The 22,363-nt window shown below is 44.1% G+C and overlaps 1 protein-coding gene across 3 annotated transcripts in view; it reads right to left on the minus strand.

The window, feature by feature from the left end:
• The window catches only part of grin2ba (glutamate receptor, ionotropic, N-methyl D-aspartate 2B, genome duplicate a), a 119,077-nt gene that overhangs the window by 28,258 nt on the left and 68,456 nt on the right, over positions 1-22,363 (minus strand). For all 3 annotated transcript variants that reach the window (XM_076751730.1, XM_076751728.1, XM_076751729.1), the window contains exons 5-8: positions 22,016-22,159; positions 21,215-21,485; positions 13,605-13,797; positions 3,211-3,325 (exon numbers count right to left, since the gene is read on the minus strand). In XM_076751730.1, the coding sequence (XP_076607845.1) occupies positions 3,211-3,325; positions 13,605-13,797; positions 21,215-21,485; positions 22,016-22,159 (723 nt within the window). The remainder of the gene's footprint in view (positions 1-3,210; positions 3,326-13,604; positions 13,798-21,214; positions 21,486-22,015; positions 22,160-22,363) is intronic.

Genomic DNA, 22,363 nt, shown 5'->3' on the forward strand with positions numbered 1-22,363 from the left:
TTAGTCTTCAGTCCAGACAAGTAGCTCATCAATTCGATGCTAAAATGTAAGAGTAAAATGCACATCTGAAATGAATCACTGGGCAGGAATCAAATTCAAAAATGAATTCAGACTAAAAAACACGTCACCAAAAAGCAATGAAGCATTTGCATGCTTGTTATGTAAAAGCATCTCACGCTGATTAGGGTTTAACAGCCTCATTTCCTGTTATCTCGGCTTAATTGTGATGGGTCCATCTGCCAATAGAAGGACATATGAACAAGAGGGTTTTATGACTGATAATAAAATATATAAGTCATATGGCGACAGAGAAAGTTAGTGAGAGCAGAGGAGAGGACTGGGACCCAGAGAAGAGAATGAGAGCAAGGTTAAAATGAAGGACGAGACTGGAACGGGGGAAAGAGCAGAATTCAGATCAAGAGGAGACGACGGGGAGAGAAACAGTGAGACGGAGGAGGTGGATGGAGAGATTAAAGAGAGAGAAAGAAATAACAAAGAGTGGGTGCACTGGGACATGGACAAACATGCATGAAGTGAGACAGAGCTACGTCTGCAGAGAGAAGCGGGACTGTAGACTGAGCGAAAGAGTGTCTGTGTGACAGAGACAGAAAGCTGGAGATGGAGCTCATTCAGATGCAAAATGCAGGCTCTTCTGTGGAGGAGCGTCCAGCTGTACGTCTCGAGGGCCCTCCAGCCCTTGTGGCTCTACTCCACCAAATAAGCGTCATCAATTAGTCAATTTCCCCCAGATGGCGGTCGCATGAAACCATACCTGGAGACTCTGCCTGTGCCCTCTCCCGCAGAAGAGCCCGGTGGGCCACTTTCACTGGGGGAAAAGATGTGGGTGGAAATGGATGTGGACCATCAGCTAAGTGGACACACGACAACGGGAAAGAGGGCAGGACAGGGAGCTGAGGTGCAAGTGTGTAAAATCAGGCTTGTACACTCATTAAATATGTAAATGTATACACACACACACACACACAGAGTGCACTCCGGGGAACACAAACTTGTCAAGGCTGCCTGGAGTGGACAAGCTAAGGCTGTGTATCTCTGGGGCACGATACAGCCTTCTTCTGTGTGGACAAAACAAAGAGCGAGCAAAGGTAAGTGATAGAGACAGACAGGGATGGAGGGAGAGAGAGAAAGGGGGAGGAAGGTGGAGAGAAAAGGGTTAAAATCAGCCCAGAGGGGAGTAAACTGGACTGGACACTACAGAGTCTTCACACTACTTCAAAGGTGCAGTGGAAGGATGGTTGCAGGAGCTGGAACTCATTAAGAACCAAGAAAAGTGGTTCAGCTGGAAGTCAAGCTAAGAATTAAACATGAGTGAGGGAGCGGGAGGAGGAGGAGGGGGAGGAAAGAGAAGGGGATGTGCAGGCTGCGGGGGGGGGGGGGGGGGGAGTGATTCACCTTGTTCTCTGATCAGAGGACAGAATATAGATTAGAGAGGCAGAAGAAAGAGAGAAACACTGAGAATAAAGAATAGGGAGAGTCAAAGGAGTCAGACTATAGGACACAGAAACAATGGAGGGTGAGCATCAGGAAACACAGATGCATGCTGGGGACTTTGCAGGTGGCGGGGAGCATCAGGTTCATTTGAGGTTGGTGGTTCAGTGTTTGACTCAGGATTTTTGTTGCCCTGTCTGCTCTGCCACCTTCTCCTCCAGACGCACTCAGAGAAGGTCTTGCAGTTTCTCCATCTGTACAATAAGAGGCTTTCACCTTCAGAGGAAGCTGACCGATCACATGGAGAAGCTGAGGCCCAGTTCTGCACTTAAATCATGCATGTGTTTATTTGCATGCACGGAATCCAAATGACCGCCTGTGACATTACGCATTACAGACACACAAATTAACTTAGCCGTCGGCCATGTCGGCGGACTGGACAGAGTGTTAGCTTTTGTTCCTGAGGATGAAGGTCATCATCTCTGTCAGAATGAATCCACGCCATCAGTGCCTCTGCTTTGCGATGGTATTTCATTGTAATCAATCTGCATTAATAAAGTTAGGGGTGAGACTGACGGCGCCAATTTAACTCAGAATCCAAACTAAAAGCGAAAGTGGAAAATTAAAAGGGAAAATGCTTTGCTGTGATCGCTGATAATGATATTTTGAAATTGCCACAATATCAATTTATCATTTCAATATCCATTTTCCTTTTTCAGTTTCCTGTTTTGGCACTTAATTATGCCCTGATTATTCTGAAAAGTAAAATAATAATTTGTTTGCCATTTTCTCTTCCACTTTCTCTCTCTGGGTAATTCTACAAGCCAATTTACTTATAACAGACTTAGAACAGTAACAAGCCACTAGTCTCATCGGACTACAAATTGCCTAAAAAAACGCATCACCCCTTGTCAACAACACGGCCCACACACTGTTTTCTAAAAGTCACAATTTAAGCAAATCCAGCCATAAGTTCTGTCCTCCTTCCACTGCCTGAGTAGCTGCAGGTCTGTTACTCTTACAGAGATCATTTTTAGTGGAAGTGCACAACATGCACATTTTATTTTTCCTTTCTGAGAATCGTGTCTTTTAAGCACGTCTTTTTGCTGCAACACTAACTTGGTACAGGATGATCCTCGGAGCTACCTTTCCTCATTTATCAAGATGCACACTGAAATGCACCCAGCATTACATAGACACTGGTGATATTTTGATAATTATTTGCTCAATATTAGTTCAGACATTTTTCCAAAAAAACCCAGCAAAAAAAAAAAAAAAAAAACACATTTTGGCACACAGGCTCTGAGTGCAGCATCAGCAAACCGAAGGATGACTTTGCAAAGAAAAGCTAGATAAATGATGACCAGTATGTAGTAGCTTTCCAAACTTTTAAAATGAACAGATGCAGACATTGCTCCTACATCACCGCTTTGGAGCCTGTGCTGCAGTGTATTGCTCAAAGGCACCTTCGCCGAGTTGATAATATCTAATCAGAGCAGCACCTATAAAGCTTGAGGCTTGAAACACTTAAGTGAAAATCAGACGATAAGAGATTCAGATAGAAAGACAGACAGATGGACCAATCAGGTACTGTACTTCCAGGATACAGCTAACTCACTGGCATTGCTACCACCCTGCCTTTGGTTTACACATTAAAAACACGGCTGTTTTACGACCGTTTCCACATGTTTTAACCAGCAGCGTGAATACAGACGCACTCACACAACCACTCATGGACACTCTCTCCCGTGTCTCTCTCACCCTGTCCCACTGTCTCTCCTTGTTGAGCAGAATGATGACCAGCTTGGGGTGCATCTGGTATCCGTCCTCGCTGAACGACAGATTACGCCCCTCAAACGTCACATTCATCAGGTACCTGCACAGGGAAACATTGAGGAGAGAGACAGAAAAAGAGACTTATGAAGGCACCTGAAAAATGTGTTTGTCACTGACAGCTTTTGTACATATATCTCTATCATGATGTCGTTTGACGACTCAATAACCACTAAAGTTTCATTGTGTATGAAATTGTTTTTACCTTTTCAGACAAACCTACTGACATTACACAAATTCATCATCTGCCAGGTACACACGGCTTTTTCATACAAATAGATGAATACACATTAGTCATCAGTTACAGACAGACATCTGTGTAAAACAACAGTGATGATTTTTAAGACAAGGCTAAAATTAATTTCTGCAATTATCTCTCCAGTCGTCTCAGTTTCAATGCGCTCAAGCTCAATGATGTGACGGTAAAATAACAGAGCGTTAGATCAGGGGACGGATGCAGCCCTTCTGTCTGTCCTCTTAATATGAAGCTACAGCCAGCAGCATGTTAGCGTAGCTTAGCGCAAAGACTGGAGACAGGGGGAAACAGATAGCCTGGCTCTGTCTAAAGGTACCTCTAAAGCTGCGATTGTATTTGTCACTGTTCACTTACTTCCCTATGTACTATGCATGCTACTGGAGGACACCACTAGAGGGCACACCAGAGAACTCAGGCCATGTTCTTCTCATCCTGCCAATGCAACAATTGATGTTTCGAAACACCACCATGATGGACAGCATATAATGAGCCAGTCAGTTCAGAGCGGCTTGATGTCACCTTATGGGTATCTGCTACTGTCCCCACACCGCCCTTATACTGCCCCTACTGTCCACGTGCATATTGCATCTTGTGCACATGTCATGATAATATCTAAGGACAATCAGTGCTAAGTGGATGCAGGGCACATGAGGCAGCCATCATGCGCACAAAGACAAGTATATCTTTTTTATAGAGTAAAAATCACAATTGGCATTTTTGCTGGGGATTATGTGCCAGACTTGTTGGCCGGGAACAGAGATTCCACGAAGTTCTTAGGCAGCCAAGAAAGAGATATAACCTCTTGGAAAATGGCAAGTTGTCATTTTTACACGTGGGTTGTGTACAGATTAAACAAACTACATATAAAGTGTTAATCAGTGAGCTTTAGAGGTGCTGCTAGACAGAACTAGGCTAGCTGTTTCCAGTGATTTGTGCTAAGTTAAGCTAAGCTAACTGCACTTTTTCCCTGGCTGGACAGAGATTTCGGCTGGACTGACTAATCAATAAATTGGCACATTAAAAACCTACAAAATGAAATACACATTGAAAGATGTGTGTTCAGGTACCAATTTTACACTATAATGCAATTATTAGTGAGGTAGCAACAGCACATGGAGCACCAGAACACATGATCAAGCCTGACATGATAAGACATGATAAGAAAAACAATAGCTGAAACTAAAAAAAAAAATTTTGGTTGCATCACATTAAAAATAAACTGACCAAGTCTTGCTGTGTCCCATTGACAAATTATACAGCGAGCTGTAGGGAGAGGGACACAGACAGGAGGCACAGAAATGACTAATGCAGTTTGTGTCTAAATGTAACAAAAAGCATTATATGATGCACCGGCAGCAGCCTGTCAGATCGCGGCGTGTTGGTGTGTGCGTTCGCGTCTGGCTCTGCATGTCTGCCTCAGTCGGTGTGTTTGTGTGGCGAAGGAGAAACCGAGAGAAAGCAGCATTGTTTCTGTCAAGTGAAATCATTTCACCTCCCATCAACTGTACACAGCAAACACATGCACACACACACACGTGCACACGCGCGCACACACACACACACACACACACACACACACACACACACACACAAGCAGACACTCAACACTGTATTCTCTTGCAGTGATTATGGTGAATGTGAGTGGGAGTGTGTAAGTGTGTGTATATGAGAACAGGAATGTTTATGTCAGGTGAACTCAAATCACTTCGCTGTCAACCCACACACACACACACACACACACACACACACACACACACACACACACACACACAGAATCCGGAACTCTTTCACTCCCTCACCCCTTACTCTCTCCTCTCTCTCTCTCTCTCTCTCTCTGTTTCTATGGAAACACTGCCTCAAAACCGTGCACACCATATATATGTAGATGAATATATAAATGACAAAAGAAGGTACAAGTGTGTGTGTGTGTGTGTGTGTGTGTGTGTGACTGTGTGTGTACAGGACTGGCTCGGTGCTCGTGTGGGTTCTGTAGACACTGGACTACATGATCAGCAGCAGCATCAGTGGGTCTTGAACCATCGTTTTCCTCACAGCTCAGCCTCACTGCAGCTCTTCATCACCGTCACACAGCGCCTCACTGCTGCACCCAAAGTTCAGACTGTTTCAACTTTAACCCTGTCTGACATTTCAGCTGGAGCAGATCAAGAAACTGAAACATGAACAGAGCTGGTTTTCCTCCTGTGTGTCTATGTATGTTTATACGTACCTATCTATGTACTTGTGTATGTATCAGTCGATTAATTGATCTATTTATCTATCTATCTGTGTACATATCTATCAACGCAGGTCCTGTGTACAGATGGGATTGATTTATGTAATAATCCAGCAATTACTCTAATGCCAGCTTCCTTATTCAATTTCCTGTATTAAATATTGATATTTCCAGTGGGCTGTGATGAGTGAAATCATCCAGCATCATACCATCTCATGCATGTGTCCAGCTAACCAGCCCGTCCCGCTGAGCCTTGGCACTGATACAAAGTGCATAGAACCTGCTGCATGAATCATGAGCCATTTACAAAATGACTTGACGCCGTGTCCCGTTTAATCTTTACCGAGCGAGGTATTGTTACGTGGAACGACGTGGGGCCTTAATGTGTGTCTACAGTGTGTGTGTGTGTGTGTGTGTGTGTGTGTGTGTGTGTGTGTGTGCGCATCCTACACACGATGACAGCAGTAACAGAGCGAAACACAAGCATACGTGTGTTGCCATGGCAGCCACAACCACTGTGACTTCCAAGCCAATCTGCTGTGTTACTATGGTAACGGTAATCTCGCAGAGGGTGGGAGGGATGGAGACAGAGAGGGAGAGAGGTGGAATTCAAAGAAGACGAGGGGGGGTGGGACATATTACTACGAGGCTGCAGCGCTCTCTTCCCTCGTCTGTCATCACGCTGTGACTACTGTGGTTACAGGAAATCACTCTGACTTTGTGTCCATACATCAGCCCCTTTACACCTGTGTCATAAAATGGAATCTTTATCCGGATGTTACCTGGATAATAAATGGTCCGATCTTGCCTTTTGCATTTTCGCCCGGTATTTTTAAGGCACTCTCGTTACGCTTGTTGAGATCGGATCTCTGTCCTCCAGAGCAAAACCTGCACGTAATTCAGGTAAATCAGCCCCAAGAGTTTTGTGAGTTGTTGAGTTAGTGGAAACTTTGTACCTTTTAAGAAACAAGACAAATTCTTAATTATTTGTCCCGACATATTGTGTTGGTCTGTCCCGGTGTGTTGCAGTACCGGTGTGAAGGCTGCTCTGTGACTAGATGAATTATATGCCTTGTTAACAGCAGACCAGCTGCACAGATGAGTGCAACATCACACACAGTTAGTTCTTACTGTATAGCCTTCATTCATTTCCAACCTGTATTGCTTTAATTTTTATTGCCGCTTTCATGGCACAGAACAGGACATACTGTACAATCAGTAATTAGAGGCCTGTCTCTTACAGCCTTCTTGTTTGCTTGCTCTCTGAACACGCCATGTTTTAGGTTCGCTAAAAAATATATATTTCTATCAATGCTATGATGTGTACGGATGTCAGCATGTTGTACGGATTGCGTTTACATCTACCTAAGATCCAAACACAATGCCAGCCAGACCATCTTCTGATGTGGTCAGTCAGATCGTGACCATGACACATTCACACCTCGCATTAACACTGTTCCATTCTTACAGAGACAGATCACATTTAATATCAAGTGTAAATGGGGTGCATGTGATCATATCTGCTTTCTGTCAGCTCCTCTCAACTTCCTGTATCACTACCATTAAAACCAGGCACAAACGCTCTACGCACTTTAAACAGTGACCGTTTACTCAGCATTCACAGGGGTATAAATACTACATCCACATCTGGACGCTGCCCAGTAAGTTGTCTTCAAGTCCACTGGGGCAAAGCTGGATGGCAGTCACCGTCACTGCCTTCCTTACCATGCCAGAGACACAAAATAAACATGTGAACACAAATCTACACACTGATCCCCTCCATCTGTTCTGTAACTGTATTGTATGTATCATGACATGATGTTAAGATGACCGTGGACACGTGTGTGAATACCATAAAAACACACACCCGCTAACCCTCTGGTTTTGATATCCTGTTGAACCTGTCAGTTTCCAGCATCTCACCCGTACTGTACAGCAGGTGAATTAAAATTCAAACAGCAGCAGCAGCTGTCTCCACCTGGCGAAGGAAAACGAGTGACACTGACCGACTCCAGCAGGCAGAGCTCCAATCAAATCTACAGTGAAAACATCCGCTTCAATAACCGGCTCACATTTTCACAGACATTTCTCTCAATCCTTCCTTCCTACTTTTCTCTTTATTTCAGGCAAATTCTGACCGTTGTAAACCAGAACAACTCAGTGCCAGACACACACATAAACACACACATAAACACACACACACACACACACAGACAAACACTTGCCATGCTAACTCCATGGCCTGACACAGATACGTTTTAGCGCATGTTCTGGTGTGAATAATGGAGGAGTTGCGTGAAATATTGATAAGTCATTTTTAATAAATTAACCCTGACATGAATTAGTCATGAATTACACTCCTTAGCAATTACTGTGGTGCAATGTACTTATTGGATTTTCAGAGGATGAATCTATGTATATGGAGAATGATAACATGCCCCATATGGCACCGGGGCAGATAAAAATAATGTATTTTTGCTGCATGCACACTTTGGGTACACGATTTGAATGTGTTGCGTGGGTGTGAATTTGTTGTGTGTACATGCGTTTGCACAAGTATGGATCTAGTGGTATCCATATGTGCGTTCAGACACGGGAAGCGAATGTGTAAACAGTGTAATAAATTGTGCTAATGGGAAGAGAGCGGAGAGATGACAAGACAGGAACAGAGCCGCAGAAAGGAAGGGAGGAGGGAGAAGCAGCAAAGGACGCCACATGTGTGCTTTGATTTGATTTATTTTTGACAAATGATGGACAGCATTTAATGAAAAGTAATCAGAATGAAATTAAGTCAAAAACGGCTGCCCTTGAACAGAGTGGATTCTTGACATTTCAGAGATAATTACTGAAACACTTGAGGAAACGTTCTTCTTCGCTTGTTTCTCGAAATTTCGGAGCATTTCAGAATAAAACTTTTAAAGCTCGACAAGCATCAAAAGTTACATTAGCCTACAGATGAGGGCGGAAAAAGAAGAAAGAGAGCATAATGTAATAAAAACGGAGGGAGAGGCAATGATTATGTGAGCTAAAATATAACTACATAAAAGTAAAGAACTGAAAAAAACCTGGCGGGGAAAAGGAGATTTGGTGACAGAGACAGATGAAAAGATTTAGGAGGAGGAAGAAAGACGGCAATAAAAATGAAGAGAGGAGGGAGAGGGGAGAAAGACGAGAGAGGAAGCAGGAGCATCCTGACCTAGTTCCAATCAAGCCCCATCACAAACAGGTACCTTTTTAACACCTCCCACTGGCCTGCCCCACAAACACACACTCCACTGGCCTTTATAGGCTCAGTCTGAAATAACTAGAAGCATGCACAGACACACACAGACATCCAGGTGGACACGCTGTCCATCGTGCTGGCGTACACTCATCCCACAGCTCAACGGGGTCAAAATGCTGCTTCAGAGTGTACTGCACGCACGCAGCAGAACACACGCACATGCAAACACACACACACACATACACACACTCTGTTGAAAGCCTCGCTGGGGCCACAGAAGTTCAAAAATGTCCACAGAGCTTAAAAGCACTTGACACCTTTCCAACTCCAAGCTCATTTGGAACCTGTCCACGCCTGGCAAGGTCAGGGCCACTGTTGTCAAACTCATGATTCTCACACTGTTGTGTATTGCTCAGCAGCAGTCTCTCACTGTCTCCCTGTCTCTCCCTCACTGTGTCTTTTGCTCTCTGTACTTTGCTCTCTTCTTCCTCTCGCTATCTTCATTTGTCAGGCTCATACTGTAGCATTAGCTGGAATGTCACAGCGCTGGCTACAGTGGACTTAATTTACTTAGCCGAGTGACGCGTCCTTCTCTTGTGGTATTCTATGAAGCTCTGAGGGCCGGACAAGGAAATGCAAAGCATGAAGGGATCGGCATAATGTATGGCTTACAAAGTCAAGAGGATGACCGTGACCATACAGCGATTCTCCGTCACTCAACAGAGCACCAACATGTTAACTAGATGTGGTTTACATACTTTGATGCATCTGCAAGCTTGAAAAACATGTGATGTGTGATCATCTCCAATCTCCATCTCCAAAGCTGTCCCACAAATGTTGCTTCGTTCAGTGCGGTTTGGCACGACTTACTCATAACAGGCAGCATTTCACTAGGCTGTGGAATGAATGATTGACAAGCGCCATCTCTTTTCCTTCACCACTTGCTGTGCTGCTTCAGATTTTCAATCTGAATTTTCAACTTCAAGTTTGTAAATATGGCGGCCGTTCTGGAAAAAAAAAAAAATTTAAAACTGGAGACAAAAATCGGTCTTGGTATAAATCTGAAAGAATAAATAGGCCAAGCAGCTCCAGAGTCATGCTCACCCTACAGTGAATGGGGTCTTCCTCATGAGTTGGTCATTTGTTTTGAGGGGACAAAAAGTCCATGGAACGACTGCGACTGCAAACTAAACCTAATCGACCAACCAAACCAAATCGAACTAAAGACTGACAGTTAAATTGTATAAAAATATTGTAATATCCACTACTATATCCACGTTTATATGATTAAAAGCTAAATAACATCCAGCTTGAAATGTATTCAAATGAACACGTTTAGAACATAACTGGTGATGTTGATGAAAGGGTATTTGAGTTCATCGGACAGGGCTGTTCTGTTTCTGCCCTCTCCATATCAGGTTTTCGGGGTGATTCATAATGGCGCTAAATAAACTGCAATACCCAGGGGGGTCTGCATGAGGCTCACCTGTTCCCATTGTCACCTGCTTTTTCTCTGCCAGCAGTAACGTTACATTAACTCTACATTAATGTGGGCCTGGCTCCATTAGGGTACAAAGAGACACGAATGGAGTCAAGACAATGAGCTACAACAGAGCTGCGAAAGTCAAGTTCTACCCAAGCACTACTAAATCCAGGCCGGGAGCAGTAAGCTAATGATAATGCCATTCCTAGCAGTGAAGAGTCTGTCGATGCAACGTTAGCATCAGCAAAATCACTTGCGGCTACCTCCATCGCTACTGCAGCCAACCACGACTTTAACAGCAATGCCAGTCAAGATGAAGGCAACATGTGAGTAAGGGTGGTACTGGCACCATTTATATGCCATTTTACCTGATTTATTAATTATTTGCTGTGAAGTCTCTATGAAAATTGACAAACAATGTTTGAGTGTCCTGCCCTTTGATTGAGATGCTTCCCTTCCCACCCTTCTTTCATTTATTCATCCATTGATTCACCTAGTAGTAAACCAACCAGGGAGCAGGACATCCATCCACGCAACCAAACAGCCAGCAAGGCAGGCCAGCCAGCCACTCATTCAGTTTCTAGTATATAGACTATAGGCCAAATGCTAATCTCTTGATTGAACACTTGAAGACAAAGGTTATCACCAAACAAATTTAGTTAAGGCAGCGAGGGGCGAAGGATCTTAGCAGCACTCACAACTGATCTAATCAACAACACAGCTAAGTTGATTATAAAACTACAGGTCTGGAGCGCAGACAATGGCTGGAGAGGAGAGGAAAGGAGAGGAGAGGAGAGGAGAGGAGAGGAGAGGAGAGGAGAGGAGAAAACGAGGGGAAGAGAAGAAGCTGTGACCAGAAAAGAGAGGAGAGCAGCGCTCAACAGAAGAGAATAAAGTGGAACAAAGCAGAGTAGAGGCGAGCAGATATATAAAAGCAGACCAGGGCAGAACAAAGCAGAAGACTATAGGGCAAGAGAGGACAGAGAAGAACATGTCGGAGTTGAGGGGGAGCTGAGCAGAGTAGAGAGCAGCACAGGACGTGGCAGAAAAGACCACAGCAGAGTTGAGAAGAACAGAGCGGCGCACAGCAGACCACAGCGAGGAACAACACAGCAGAACAGGGGAATTGTATTCTGGGGCAGCAGCAGCTGTCACAAACTCAACTCCACCGTTATCTCAAAGCAGTAAGCAGCAGTGAAACAAATGCAAAGCTTCAGAAAGGAATGAACAAGCAGACAGGGGTTGAAATGACATCTAAAGAGTTTACTGGAACGGACAACAAAGCTGCGCTGCCTCGGTGCAGGATGCAGTTAAGCTTGGAGCAGCAGCGGAAAAATGATCCCTCGTTCACAGCGTAGTCCAAAAAAGGTGAACACGTGTTTCTCCTGTAGGATCCTGTTTCCTCCTGCCGCTGTATGAGGCTGAACGTGTCTGTGTGAAAACTAGCATTTTGGGATGAATGTGTTGAAATTGTGGGAAAAAGCTGAGAATCTCTCCTGAGCATGCACATCCTTTACAATACCTACACACACACACATATCTGGCCTTCACTGCCTCTCTTTAGCACAATAAAAACACACATACCAACACATACAGCTGCAGCAGACGCGCAGAGTGGCAGAGGGGTGAAACTGCCCCTGAATATAATACAGCGCTGAGCTCTGGAGCACAGCACGACAGGGGCTAGTGTTCGTTGGCTGAAACGCCATTGGGACCAATTAGGCAGTGCGCAGAGCAAAGCGCCGCCGAACGCTGCGCTTCACAACCAGTTCAAAAGGCCTGCTGCTGAGACGGACAGCTGAGGGGGTGGGGTTGGATTTTCCTGAGGATGGGGCATGTGACGGGGGTGTTTGTGTGCATAGGGCATTATTACATGGGGGGAGGATGATCACAGTATGCAGGGGATGAAGGTGCGTGTGTGTGCGTGTGTGTGCAGGCATCTGCTGCATCCATAGTTGTGCTGATCTCTGCCAGGATGCTCGTGTTGATGTCGCACCACCTGAACCCATGCACCTTTTAAAGCTGCTGTGTGTAGCATTTTAGCATCCATAAATCATTGCCACATTAATTTGGAGACATTAGAGTAATTGCAAATAAATGATGTAAACAAATGAGACCACTGCTGAGACGCGTGGCCTCCGCACTTTGTTATACAGTACCCTGTACATCATAGAGCTAGTTTTCATGGGATACGTGCAGGATTGCTGGTTTTATTGCACACAAAGCAGGAGAAAGAACGTTGCTGCTGTAGTGCACTCAGACGTTCTCACAGTAACAGATACTGTAAAAGAGAACAGGCAAGTGGCGACATTCAACAGGAAGTTGAACAGTGAAGTGCAGTCTTAATTTAAAAAACACAGACGATAGAGTACCCCTATCAATTCTCTAATGTGTTAAATTTACTGAAATGCAACACATTACAGCTGTCTGCTTTAAAGTCTGTACTTCAACACGGAAGATGTCATAACATATTGACAGTTTAAAGAACAAAACTGGCGTCCCCTTTGTTGCCCTCAGCATCCCAAAATCCACTGAACCAGCTTCTTCTTGACTGGTGCGTTCAGGCAGCCCTCAAAAAAAACTAATACACTTGGAAACTGTCATGTGATCAAACTGTCATGTGTATTTTACAGGTATTGGCGTTCAGGAGGTCAACAAACACCAGCTAGCCTGTCAGAAGGTAATAAAATCTGCCTGGTAGCACTTCTAAAGCTCACTGATAAACACGTAATACTGTTTTTCAAGAGGTTTATGTGGGGCTATTTCTTGGCTGGGACCAGTAACTTCCTCCTGTACCAGTTAAAATCATTAGAAATGACATGTTAATTAGTGAGCTGAAGAGCTGCTGATAGGCAGGTCTGGTTAACGTTGTACAAAGCCACATTGGACAAAGCCATAGCTTGTGCTAAGCTAACCAGCTGCTACCAGCTGAAAGCAAAAAAGCTTGCTTCCTAAAATGTGTGATTAATCCAGCTTGGACATGTTGATGGAATGGACGTTATACAGATGCACAGCTACAGTGGTACAGTGTCCCATGCGTGTCCATCCCATGTGATAACTCTCATTGCATTGTGTCATGGAACCTCTCAACAGTAAACCATACAGTCCAGCCTCCACCTTCACTCACCTGAGCACTTCGTTTGGGTTGCCTGAGATGGGAGTCTTCTTGTCGGGGGCTCCGTGACACTCGGACTTCAGCAGGGTATGGGGCCCGCGGTCCATCATCATGGTGGAGGTTGCCATAGTGATGATGGCCACGCCGTCGCGCACGCGTGCCTCCAGGCCGTAGTCCCACTCGTCATAGGACACCGAGAGCAGACCTGTGTGGGCAAAGCCAGAAGAAGAGAGACAAGGATCAGAGGAGGTGTGGACAGAACAAAGAAAAGATGGTGAGAGAGAAGGGAACAGATGGATTAGTAAAAATAGAGAGGTATGCAGGCGAGGATTCAGGAATCTACGGCAAATAAAGCATGAAAATGAGAGAGGTGACACGGATTATATGGGGAAAAGTGAAGTGAGCGACAGAGAGACAAAGGAGAGAGAGACAGATGGAGAAAACTAAAGTGGGTAGAGACAGGGATAACTCTGTTAGGGTATACAGAGTGTATGTTTTGAACACACTCCAAGAGACAGAGCACACACTACGTGATGACTCAGAGAGCAGATGAATAGCACTCCCATCCTGCCTGACTAGCGTCTATCACCTTGCTGTGTTTGTCCATCTGTCTGTCTAAAGCACTGTCTGTCTCTGTTTGTTGGCCTTTGCACTGTCTGTACGTCTGTTTATCTGTCCTTCTGTCTGCCTGAGTCCTGTTCTCTTTTGACAATCTGTCTGTTTATGAACACTCATTTGTAGATGTCTCTCTCTCTCTCTCTGTCTCCATGCCCATCTCTCCCGATGCCCTTCCAACCATCCATCAGCCCATTCAGCTGTTTGCCAGGATGCCCGTCCTTCCTCCACCCCACTGTCCCTCTCTGCTATTGATTATCATGGAATGAGTAGCGAGTAGATGGACGATACGTGGATATTTTCAAGTAGTTTCAAGTTTACGTTTTTCTTTTTTTTACCTTTATCTATGCAGGAAAGGCTGTCTGAGGATGTTCATGCTTGGATTCACACAAACTAACACATGTGTGTAACCTAGTGAAAGTCACCTAATCACAAATGACACTGGTTTACCTGCACGGACCCAAGTTGGCCTGTCTTACTTTATTAATGTGTTTCCTCATCATTTTTTGCTGTATTATCAATCAAAAATACAGAAAAGAAAACACAGAGAAATACTATGAGAATGAGACAATGAGTCTCATGATGAAACTTAGGCTATTATGCATCAATTAAAGCACAGCTGACATTTTGATAATGAGTTTCATTGATATTAAACTGCTGTTATTGATAATATGATTAACTCATGACAAATAGTCACCATTAATTGATGACACAGCGTTGCTGCCCGGCACTGAGCCTAGTGCACAATGTGCAATCTCTTTTTAATGACCAATCATTTAGCTCTCTTGTTCACCCTTGTCAGGATTTTATCCGGTTAGAGATGACAGGTGGGACTGTCCTTGAGCTCAGCTCACAAGGAGTCTGCTTTGGATCCATTCTGAAACATGGATCTTTATTCACACATGTACTGGACTGGGCCAAACTTTTTGAACATATAAGGGTTGTGAGCACCAAATTTACAGCAGAATTACACTACAGGCCAACAAAAGCTACTGGTAGCCATTTTCCAGTCTGTAACCAGACACGGCAGTCTGTTAACCTTTAGATTTTCTCTGTGTTGAAGTGCCATGACTGGGGCTGTAGTAAGAATGAAACTCGGTAAAGAGTCTGGGTGTTGATGTTTTTTGTTAATCATCTCTTCAAAACCAAAAACACAAAAGCTAAAGTGTCAGGAACATGTTAAACTGTGTGTTTATCTGCTCTAATGTTCGCAGCAACGACTAGCATGCCCAGCTAACTATCTTATGTAAACTTAAGCCAAAGTTATAGTAGTATAGTTATAATTTACGTAATCTCTAATCTTCACATCCTTTTCTCTGGACTCTTGACTCTCACCACTGTGCCCTTGTCAAAGTCCTATAATAAGCTTTCAACCCATTCATTACATTTCTTTAGCTGACACATATATTCAAAGCAACTTAAAATAAGTGTATTCAACCATGTGGACACAACCCAAACAACTCACTGACTTCTGGTGTTAGCATTTGGTTATGTTAGCTAGCTCCAGCTGATGAAATGTGTAAGGGGCAGCCCACAGCGATCAGCCAGAAATGACAAGGCTGCTTTTGTTTATTTCTGTGTGAAATCGAGGCTTATTGAGAATTTCAAGTCGAAAACCTGCCGCTGCTATCACTGCAAACTGCATATGTGTTGCACTAAAGCTTTAAAGCTTGACAGGAGTGACAACACTAAGGAGGGTGAATTTAGTGAATGGTCAATTTAATGTGGAAACCTTCCAGATCAAAAGCCTGGTTTTATCTAAACTCTGAGCATCAAGTGCCCTCATGACTTCTGAAAATGGGCAATAAGTGATCTTTCTGTTTGGGGCGTATTGGACGCCTCTGGGTTCGGGTCACACGGCTCTCAGTGAGGCACGGACTGCCTTCAAGTCAATTTATCTGGCTATCTGTCCCTCTGTGTGCCTTTTAATGCGTCCCTCTCTCTGTCCATCAGTCAGTCCGCTTCTATCTGACAGAGTATGACCACATGTCAGCCAGTCCACTACCATGTCAGTGGGCAGAAATAGACAAGCGGCCTGGCAACCTGCCTTCCTCATGGGGCCTCACAACTGACAGCTCCAGCCCTCCAGGACCACATCTAATGTCACACACTGTTGACACTTTATCAACACCCACTCACTCACTCCCATCGCTTGCTCCTTTTTGCACACTTCACTTTTATTATTTTATGCCAAAGATTCCTTCATAGGAAGATGCATGTGTGGGGGTGTTGGCAGCATGTGTGTTCTGCACATGTGCATGCACTGTGTGGTGTATTCTTCTCTACAGCTTGGGGACTGCTGTGTATACGTTCATACATCTCCCAGGACATGTTTAAATGTCACAACACAGTCATGTCAACCGGCAGTGTGAGAGCTGAACAGCACTGTGGCATCCGGAAAGCCTTTTTTCTGGCCTGCAAACTGGCTACTGCCTCTGTTTGAAGGCAGAAGTTGTCCCCCTGTCACAGATACGCACATGTACAAAGAAAATCACAAAGACTACAGATGTAGAGTATCCACAAGTAGCCAAATTGATTGCAGAACGTAACAGCAGAGCTACCATGTCACTGGGTATTTTTGGAAACAGCTTATTATTGTCAGTGATGTCAGATTGGGTGGTTACGTTAGCACACTCTCTGCAGCAGTGGTGTGTGTGTGACTCTGATCAGGAAGAACAGAGAAAGAAAAGCTGTTAGTAAGAGTGAGAGAGAGCTGAGAGCAACGAGGAGGAAAAAGAGGACGGAGTGAGCAGAGAGAAAAAGTCAGACAGCAGCAGAGACACAAAGATGAGGAAGCAAAGGAAACAGAAAAAACTGAAGGCAGTAGAGAGGCAGAGGAGGCTGAAATAGTGAGAGAGAAAATAAAGAGAGGCGAGGGAACAACAGCATGAAATAAGGAGGAAAGGAAAGGAAAGGAAAGGAAAGGAAAGGAAAGGAAAGGAAAGGAGGAGGGTGGGAGGAGAGATGGTTCCCCAGAGCGCCACTTAAAGAAGGCATCAGTGGAATTACCCATGAGAATTGGAGGCTCTTCATCACATATGGTGCAAATTATTAAGTGTGCCTAGTAAGCAACTTCACCCCACAGCTAGCATGAACCTTCTGCTGAACCATGAACTGCTGGATTCACCCAGAGCACACAGCACCACACCATCAGTCACATGCTGTGCCATGGTGTCATATCGCTCAGAAGTTGGTGTGGCTGACTGCCACTACAGGTTTCATGTGGCTTTCATAATGTTGAGGTTGAATCTCAGTTGACCGAACGTCTACAAATATCATGCCGGTAACTTGCTTTGGAACTTCAGGAAAGTATTCTCTTCTAATCTAACCATTCTCATGCATCTGCAATATCACAACTAAAAGCCACCAAATTGCTCATCTTGCAGATACTTTACCAACTCATTATGAAGGTGAGGCTGCTCTCAGTGCAGGATTACACTGTCACTGCTCAAGCTGTAACATCCTATCATCATGTTCTTCATATTGGCAGTGGACAGATCCTGCAGGAATAAGGCTGTGAGCAGAAGCTCAGCCATCTGTATACTCACTTACAGAGTCCATTTACACCTGGTGTTAAAATGTGCTATGTATGCGGACACCTCATCCAGAGAAGGCAAAACACATATTAACGCAAGGTGTGGTCTGCCTCAGCACATCTGGAGGCTCGCACTGTGTTCGGATCTTAGGTAGCTATGTGTAAACGTGCATATTTGTTTTTAGGGAACATAAAAGATAGGTTGTTGTTCAAATTAAAAAAGCAATTAAGCGAAAGAGGCTGAAAGAGACAGGCCTCTAATTACTGATTATGTCTTTTCTGTGCCATGAAAGCACCAAAAGATGTGTTATTCAACAGAACTGCATGGAGATGAAAGCAAGACAGGTGGAAATTAATGATGGCTATACAGTTAGAAATGTCTTCCACTGGATCAATATTCCGATCTCTGTATCGATCTGATCATTGAGGTCAAATCATTTAAATATCAACGTTTAATTCGTCTACTCTATCTTACATCTGCCAGTTTGTTGTTTACATTAGACTATAGGCACATCCTCTTCATCGTGCATTCAGTGGGTTGATGACATTTAGCTGACTATATGTCGTTACGTCCCATATGATTAATCCCATGATATGACACTGTTAACTGAAAGAGGTTTGTGTGTGTCCATCAACACAGCCACTCCGGCAGCCCCACTTTGTAATCATTCAGGCAGTACATGAGCTAGTCACGATTATCTCTGTGGCAACATAAATCACCAGGGAAGTTGTGTGATTTACATAACTGATGTGGTGATACATCAAACTTTATAGAGTGGAACCCTAATTTGGAACAGACAATCTGATAGAAGCACACACAAACACACACACACACACACACACACACACACACACACACACACACACACACACACACACACACACACACACACACCATAGTTTGGTTCACCGTGGCCTACATGTAAACACTCTGGCCCTCTGCCATACGAGGTGCACACAAAAGCACAACCACACAAGCCATTTGCTAACACTCACCCCTTATTTTCTCATGCAAATTAAACCATGAACCAATCGCACATTTCACAGACAAATGCACACAGACATTACAAAAAACACACACTCACTGGCACACACACCCAGGCTCACAAACACACCCTTAACTCCCATTTAGAGTAAATCATCCATGGATGCCAATAAGGAGGTAGGCAGAGGTAAAAAGTCTGAGTTACAGTGCTTGAGCGGCACAACGATCCCAGGTTCCGCCTGGCAACCATTTCCCAGAAACTGCTGAGGAGAGGCAGCAGTGTAATATCTCCCTTTCACTGTAAATCAACAAGTCAAACACCAACAAATTATCAGACTCACATGTCCAGTGTGAATATACTACCTGCTCCGAGGTTTACTGTCCTGGAGAGAGTAAAGCAGGCTAGACTTCCACTGTCGAGCAAAGTTACTTTTCATGTTGGCAACATCATTAACAGTTAAAGGTTTGATTCCCACTGAGTGTTGGCCTTTCTAAAACCGTTTGTCCACCCCCAAGTACTGAAAGCCGAGTTACATGAGGCAGTCCGACAGCTGTGCCTGACAGATTGCGTGAGCAGGTTGTGTGTTTAATGCACCCCAACTTAGATGTCACTCTGGTTCCACATTTGACCTTCAAAGGTTAGAATGACCTCCAGTGGTGTTGTGGTGGGAGAGCGGGGGAGAAACGCTCGCTCACTTCTTATGAGGAAAGGTCAGTTTGTTTCTTGTCTTGCAGGAAAAATCCAAACAGCTAACTGGAACAGCTAAATTGGAAAGTAACATTTCAAAGGCTCTGCGGTCTTTCTGTGGTGTCAAGTACACAAATGTACGACTTAGACTTTGGATTGAATGAGGGTACATGCCAGTTACTGACATTTTAACATGGCCTTCTCCTTATGATGGCCCAGGCACTTCAGTACTGCATCATTTTCAGGGAGAAGTATTAGGATAGTGTGTAGCAGGCTAACACCACCAAAGTGATACAGCAACAGCACATCCACAACAACACCGAGATGACACTGCTGCTTCCAAGCTAGCCGTAGGTGCTGGTAGCATTGCAGACTCTGACAACAGACTCTGTCCTCAGTGACCGGAATAAACACTTTCCTGAGTGTGAAAGCTCATTCTTGACTTCAGCCTTTTCCACAACTTTTAACCTCACCTCACAGTCTTCCTTAGCTGATGATAAAAACTGTGGAACAAAGACCGTAAAATGGAAAATTTTGAAAGAAGACTGATCAAATTCTTCATCCTACACCGTGAAAGCTTCACTCTTAGGCATTAAAACAGCAGTTTGCCGTTAGAGCCTCACTTGGTCCGGTATGACTCGAGGCTGAGGGTTAGCTAATGTTAGCTAATGTTAGCTAACTTAAGATAAAAATAGCAGTGAACCTGACATTACTCTTGTGCTACTTTTACACTACTTTTCAGCATTTACCAATTACAGGAGTAATTGTCACAATTTTCTCAAATGTCACAACAGTAAATTGCTCGTTAAGTACGTGTTGGTGACTGATTTTTTAATACCACTGCTGACCTCCTTAGCTGGGAAGTCATCCTAAGGAGAATACCACAGTGGAATCGAGGAACAGTTTGAGAGTCAGGGGATTTGATTCTGACCGGGGCCACCGAGAAAATGTAATTGTTGCACTTACAAAGGGATTTGAGCTTAAGGCAAGCAAACATCTTTCCACACTGAGATTATGTCAAATAAAAATGGGATCCAATTTTAATTCCTAATTCTGAATTTCCTGCAGCACCCGCACACTCAGCCAGGCTCTTGTCCGAATCCGGACAGACAATTTAATCTGGACCTTTAACAAAATTTCAAAGCAACCTGACTCGGACTGCAAGTGACACATTGCTATTGTGTCACCTCACTCACCATAAAGGGTATTAGCACCAAGCATTTGGCAGATTTGTTGTCAGAAGTAGGAGTCCAGGTTGAAAAAGTGGATGGCCTCTTTAAAACTAGCTATGTAAAGAAAAGTGAGGTTAATGGTAGAAATGTGCACTTAAGGATGAGTAGACTGAGAAATACTTGTTGACTGTATCCAAGAGAAGCCCAAGACCACTGTGCAGAATTTTCCCTGAAACAGTTTTTACTGCTCTTCACAAAGGTAAAGATGCCCATTTCAACCCAAACTGTCCTCAGAGTACGGTGGTATGAACCACAAAACTGAACCATCTCAAAACGTCAAATCGAGCCCCCAGCAGTATTTTGACAACAAGACTTTTAAACTATGAATACAGTGAAAGAGTCAAGCACAGAAAATTCACCAATGAACACTTGCATCAGTGTGTCTGCTTGGCCATCATGCTTTTTACACCCAAGCGTAAGGATTTGGTTACAAAACAAAGATTCATGTGTGCAGTTTTTACACCTTGCTTGATCCAACCTTACTGGACCCGTCATACTGTATAAATTTTGCAAGTGGACACCTCCACCACTTGCATTTGAGCTGCCCCGCTATATGAGACTTCCTACCTGTGGGGAACTCTGCAGGCACTACAATAGTGTCTCCAGCAACCAGCGAGGGGACTATCCATGTGTAGCCATAGCCAGTGATCCCAACAGAGTGGGCCACCTCGAAGATGGTGTTGGCCTCTTCTTTTGTGCAGTAGAGAAGAATGACTGGGCTCTGGAGCTTCTTCAGCTGGTTTTGGATCTTTGAATCTCCGTCATCTACAGACATGTCAAGTAGTAAAACTTCCTCCAGTTCCCATCCCACAAAGCTGTTCTCGATGGTGCTACGGATCTGGATGGGGCAGAGGAAGAAGAGGCTGATGAAAAGGCAGTAGTCTGCTTGTTTCTCCAGTGATTTCTAAAGACTTTGGTTTGTTGCCAAAGCAAATCTTTAGCTTCAACACAAAGCTCTCCATGTGTTTATCAGTCCTGCCATTTACTGAGTTGTAAAAGAGACTTTTAATCATTTTTATTTGACACTTGTTCAGCAGTAACTTTTGCATTGTTGTGTGACGATGTTGTTACATGCATCATTCTAACATTATATAAATGTTGATGAAAATCCTCCGAGTTGGGATTATTAGAAAGGTTCAGATGTTCAGTGCTTGGCTTCATACAGACAGTTGAATGCTTCGCAACCTTTCTCTGACTAGCGTTATAATAAAATGTTTATTCATACAGTAAATTTCCCAGTAAAGGGCTGAAATATTTCCAGTGCGACATTAAAGTGATGAGAGATGGAAGCTAATACGGCCTCTGCTCTGCATACTCTGCCTTTACGTCCTGATTTTTGTGCATGCTATCTCAGCTGAGTGCAGTTACCTTGGTGACAAAGTCCTGGTAACCCGGGTAGTATGTGGTGACGATGGAAAAGATGTACCAGTCGTATTCCTCCATGATGTTTAGTATGACCGAAGCCTGCTGCTCGATGGAGGGGCCAAACTGAAAGAACATGGAGTTGTCATCCTGAAATGACAGAAGTACACAGAGGAACAAAGAGACAGAGTGTAAATGGTTATGTAACAATATTGGCCTGAACTTTAATTTAGTTGGCTTTACACACAGAGGAGAAGAGATACTACTTAAAGGACAGTGGTGGTTTTGTAACATTATTGGTGCGAACATTAATTTAGCTGCCTTTATTCTCTCGCTCACAGAGGAGAAAGGCGA

This window comes from Chaetodon auriga, chromosome 16 (genome assembly GCF_051107435.1).
Source record: "Chaetodon auriga isolate fChaAug3 chromosome 16, fChaAug3.hap1, whole genome shotgun sequence".
NCBI classification, from domain to species: Eukaryota; Metazoa; Chordata; class Actinopteri; order Chaetodontiformes; family Chaetodontidae; genus Chaetodon; species Chaetodon auriga.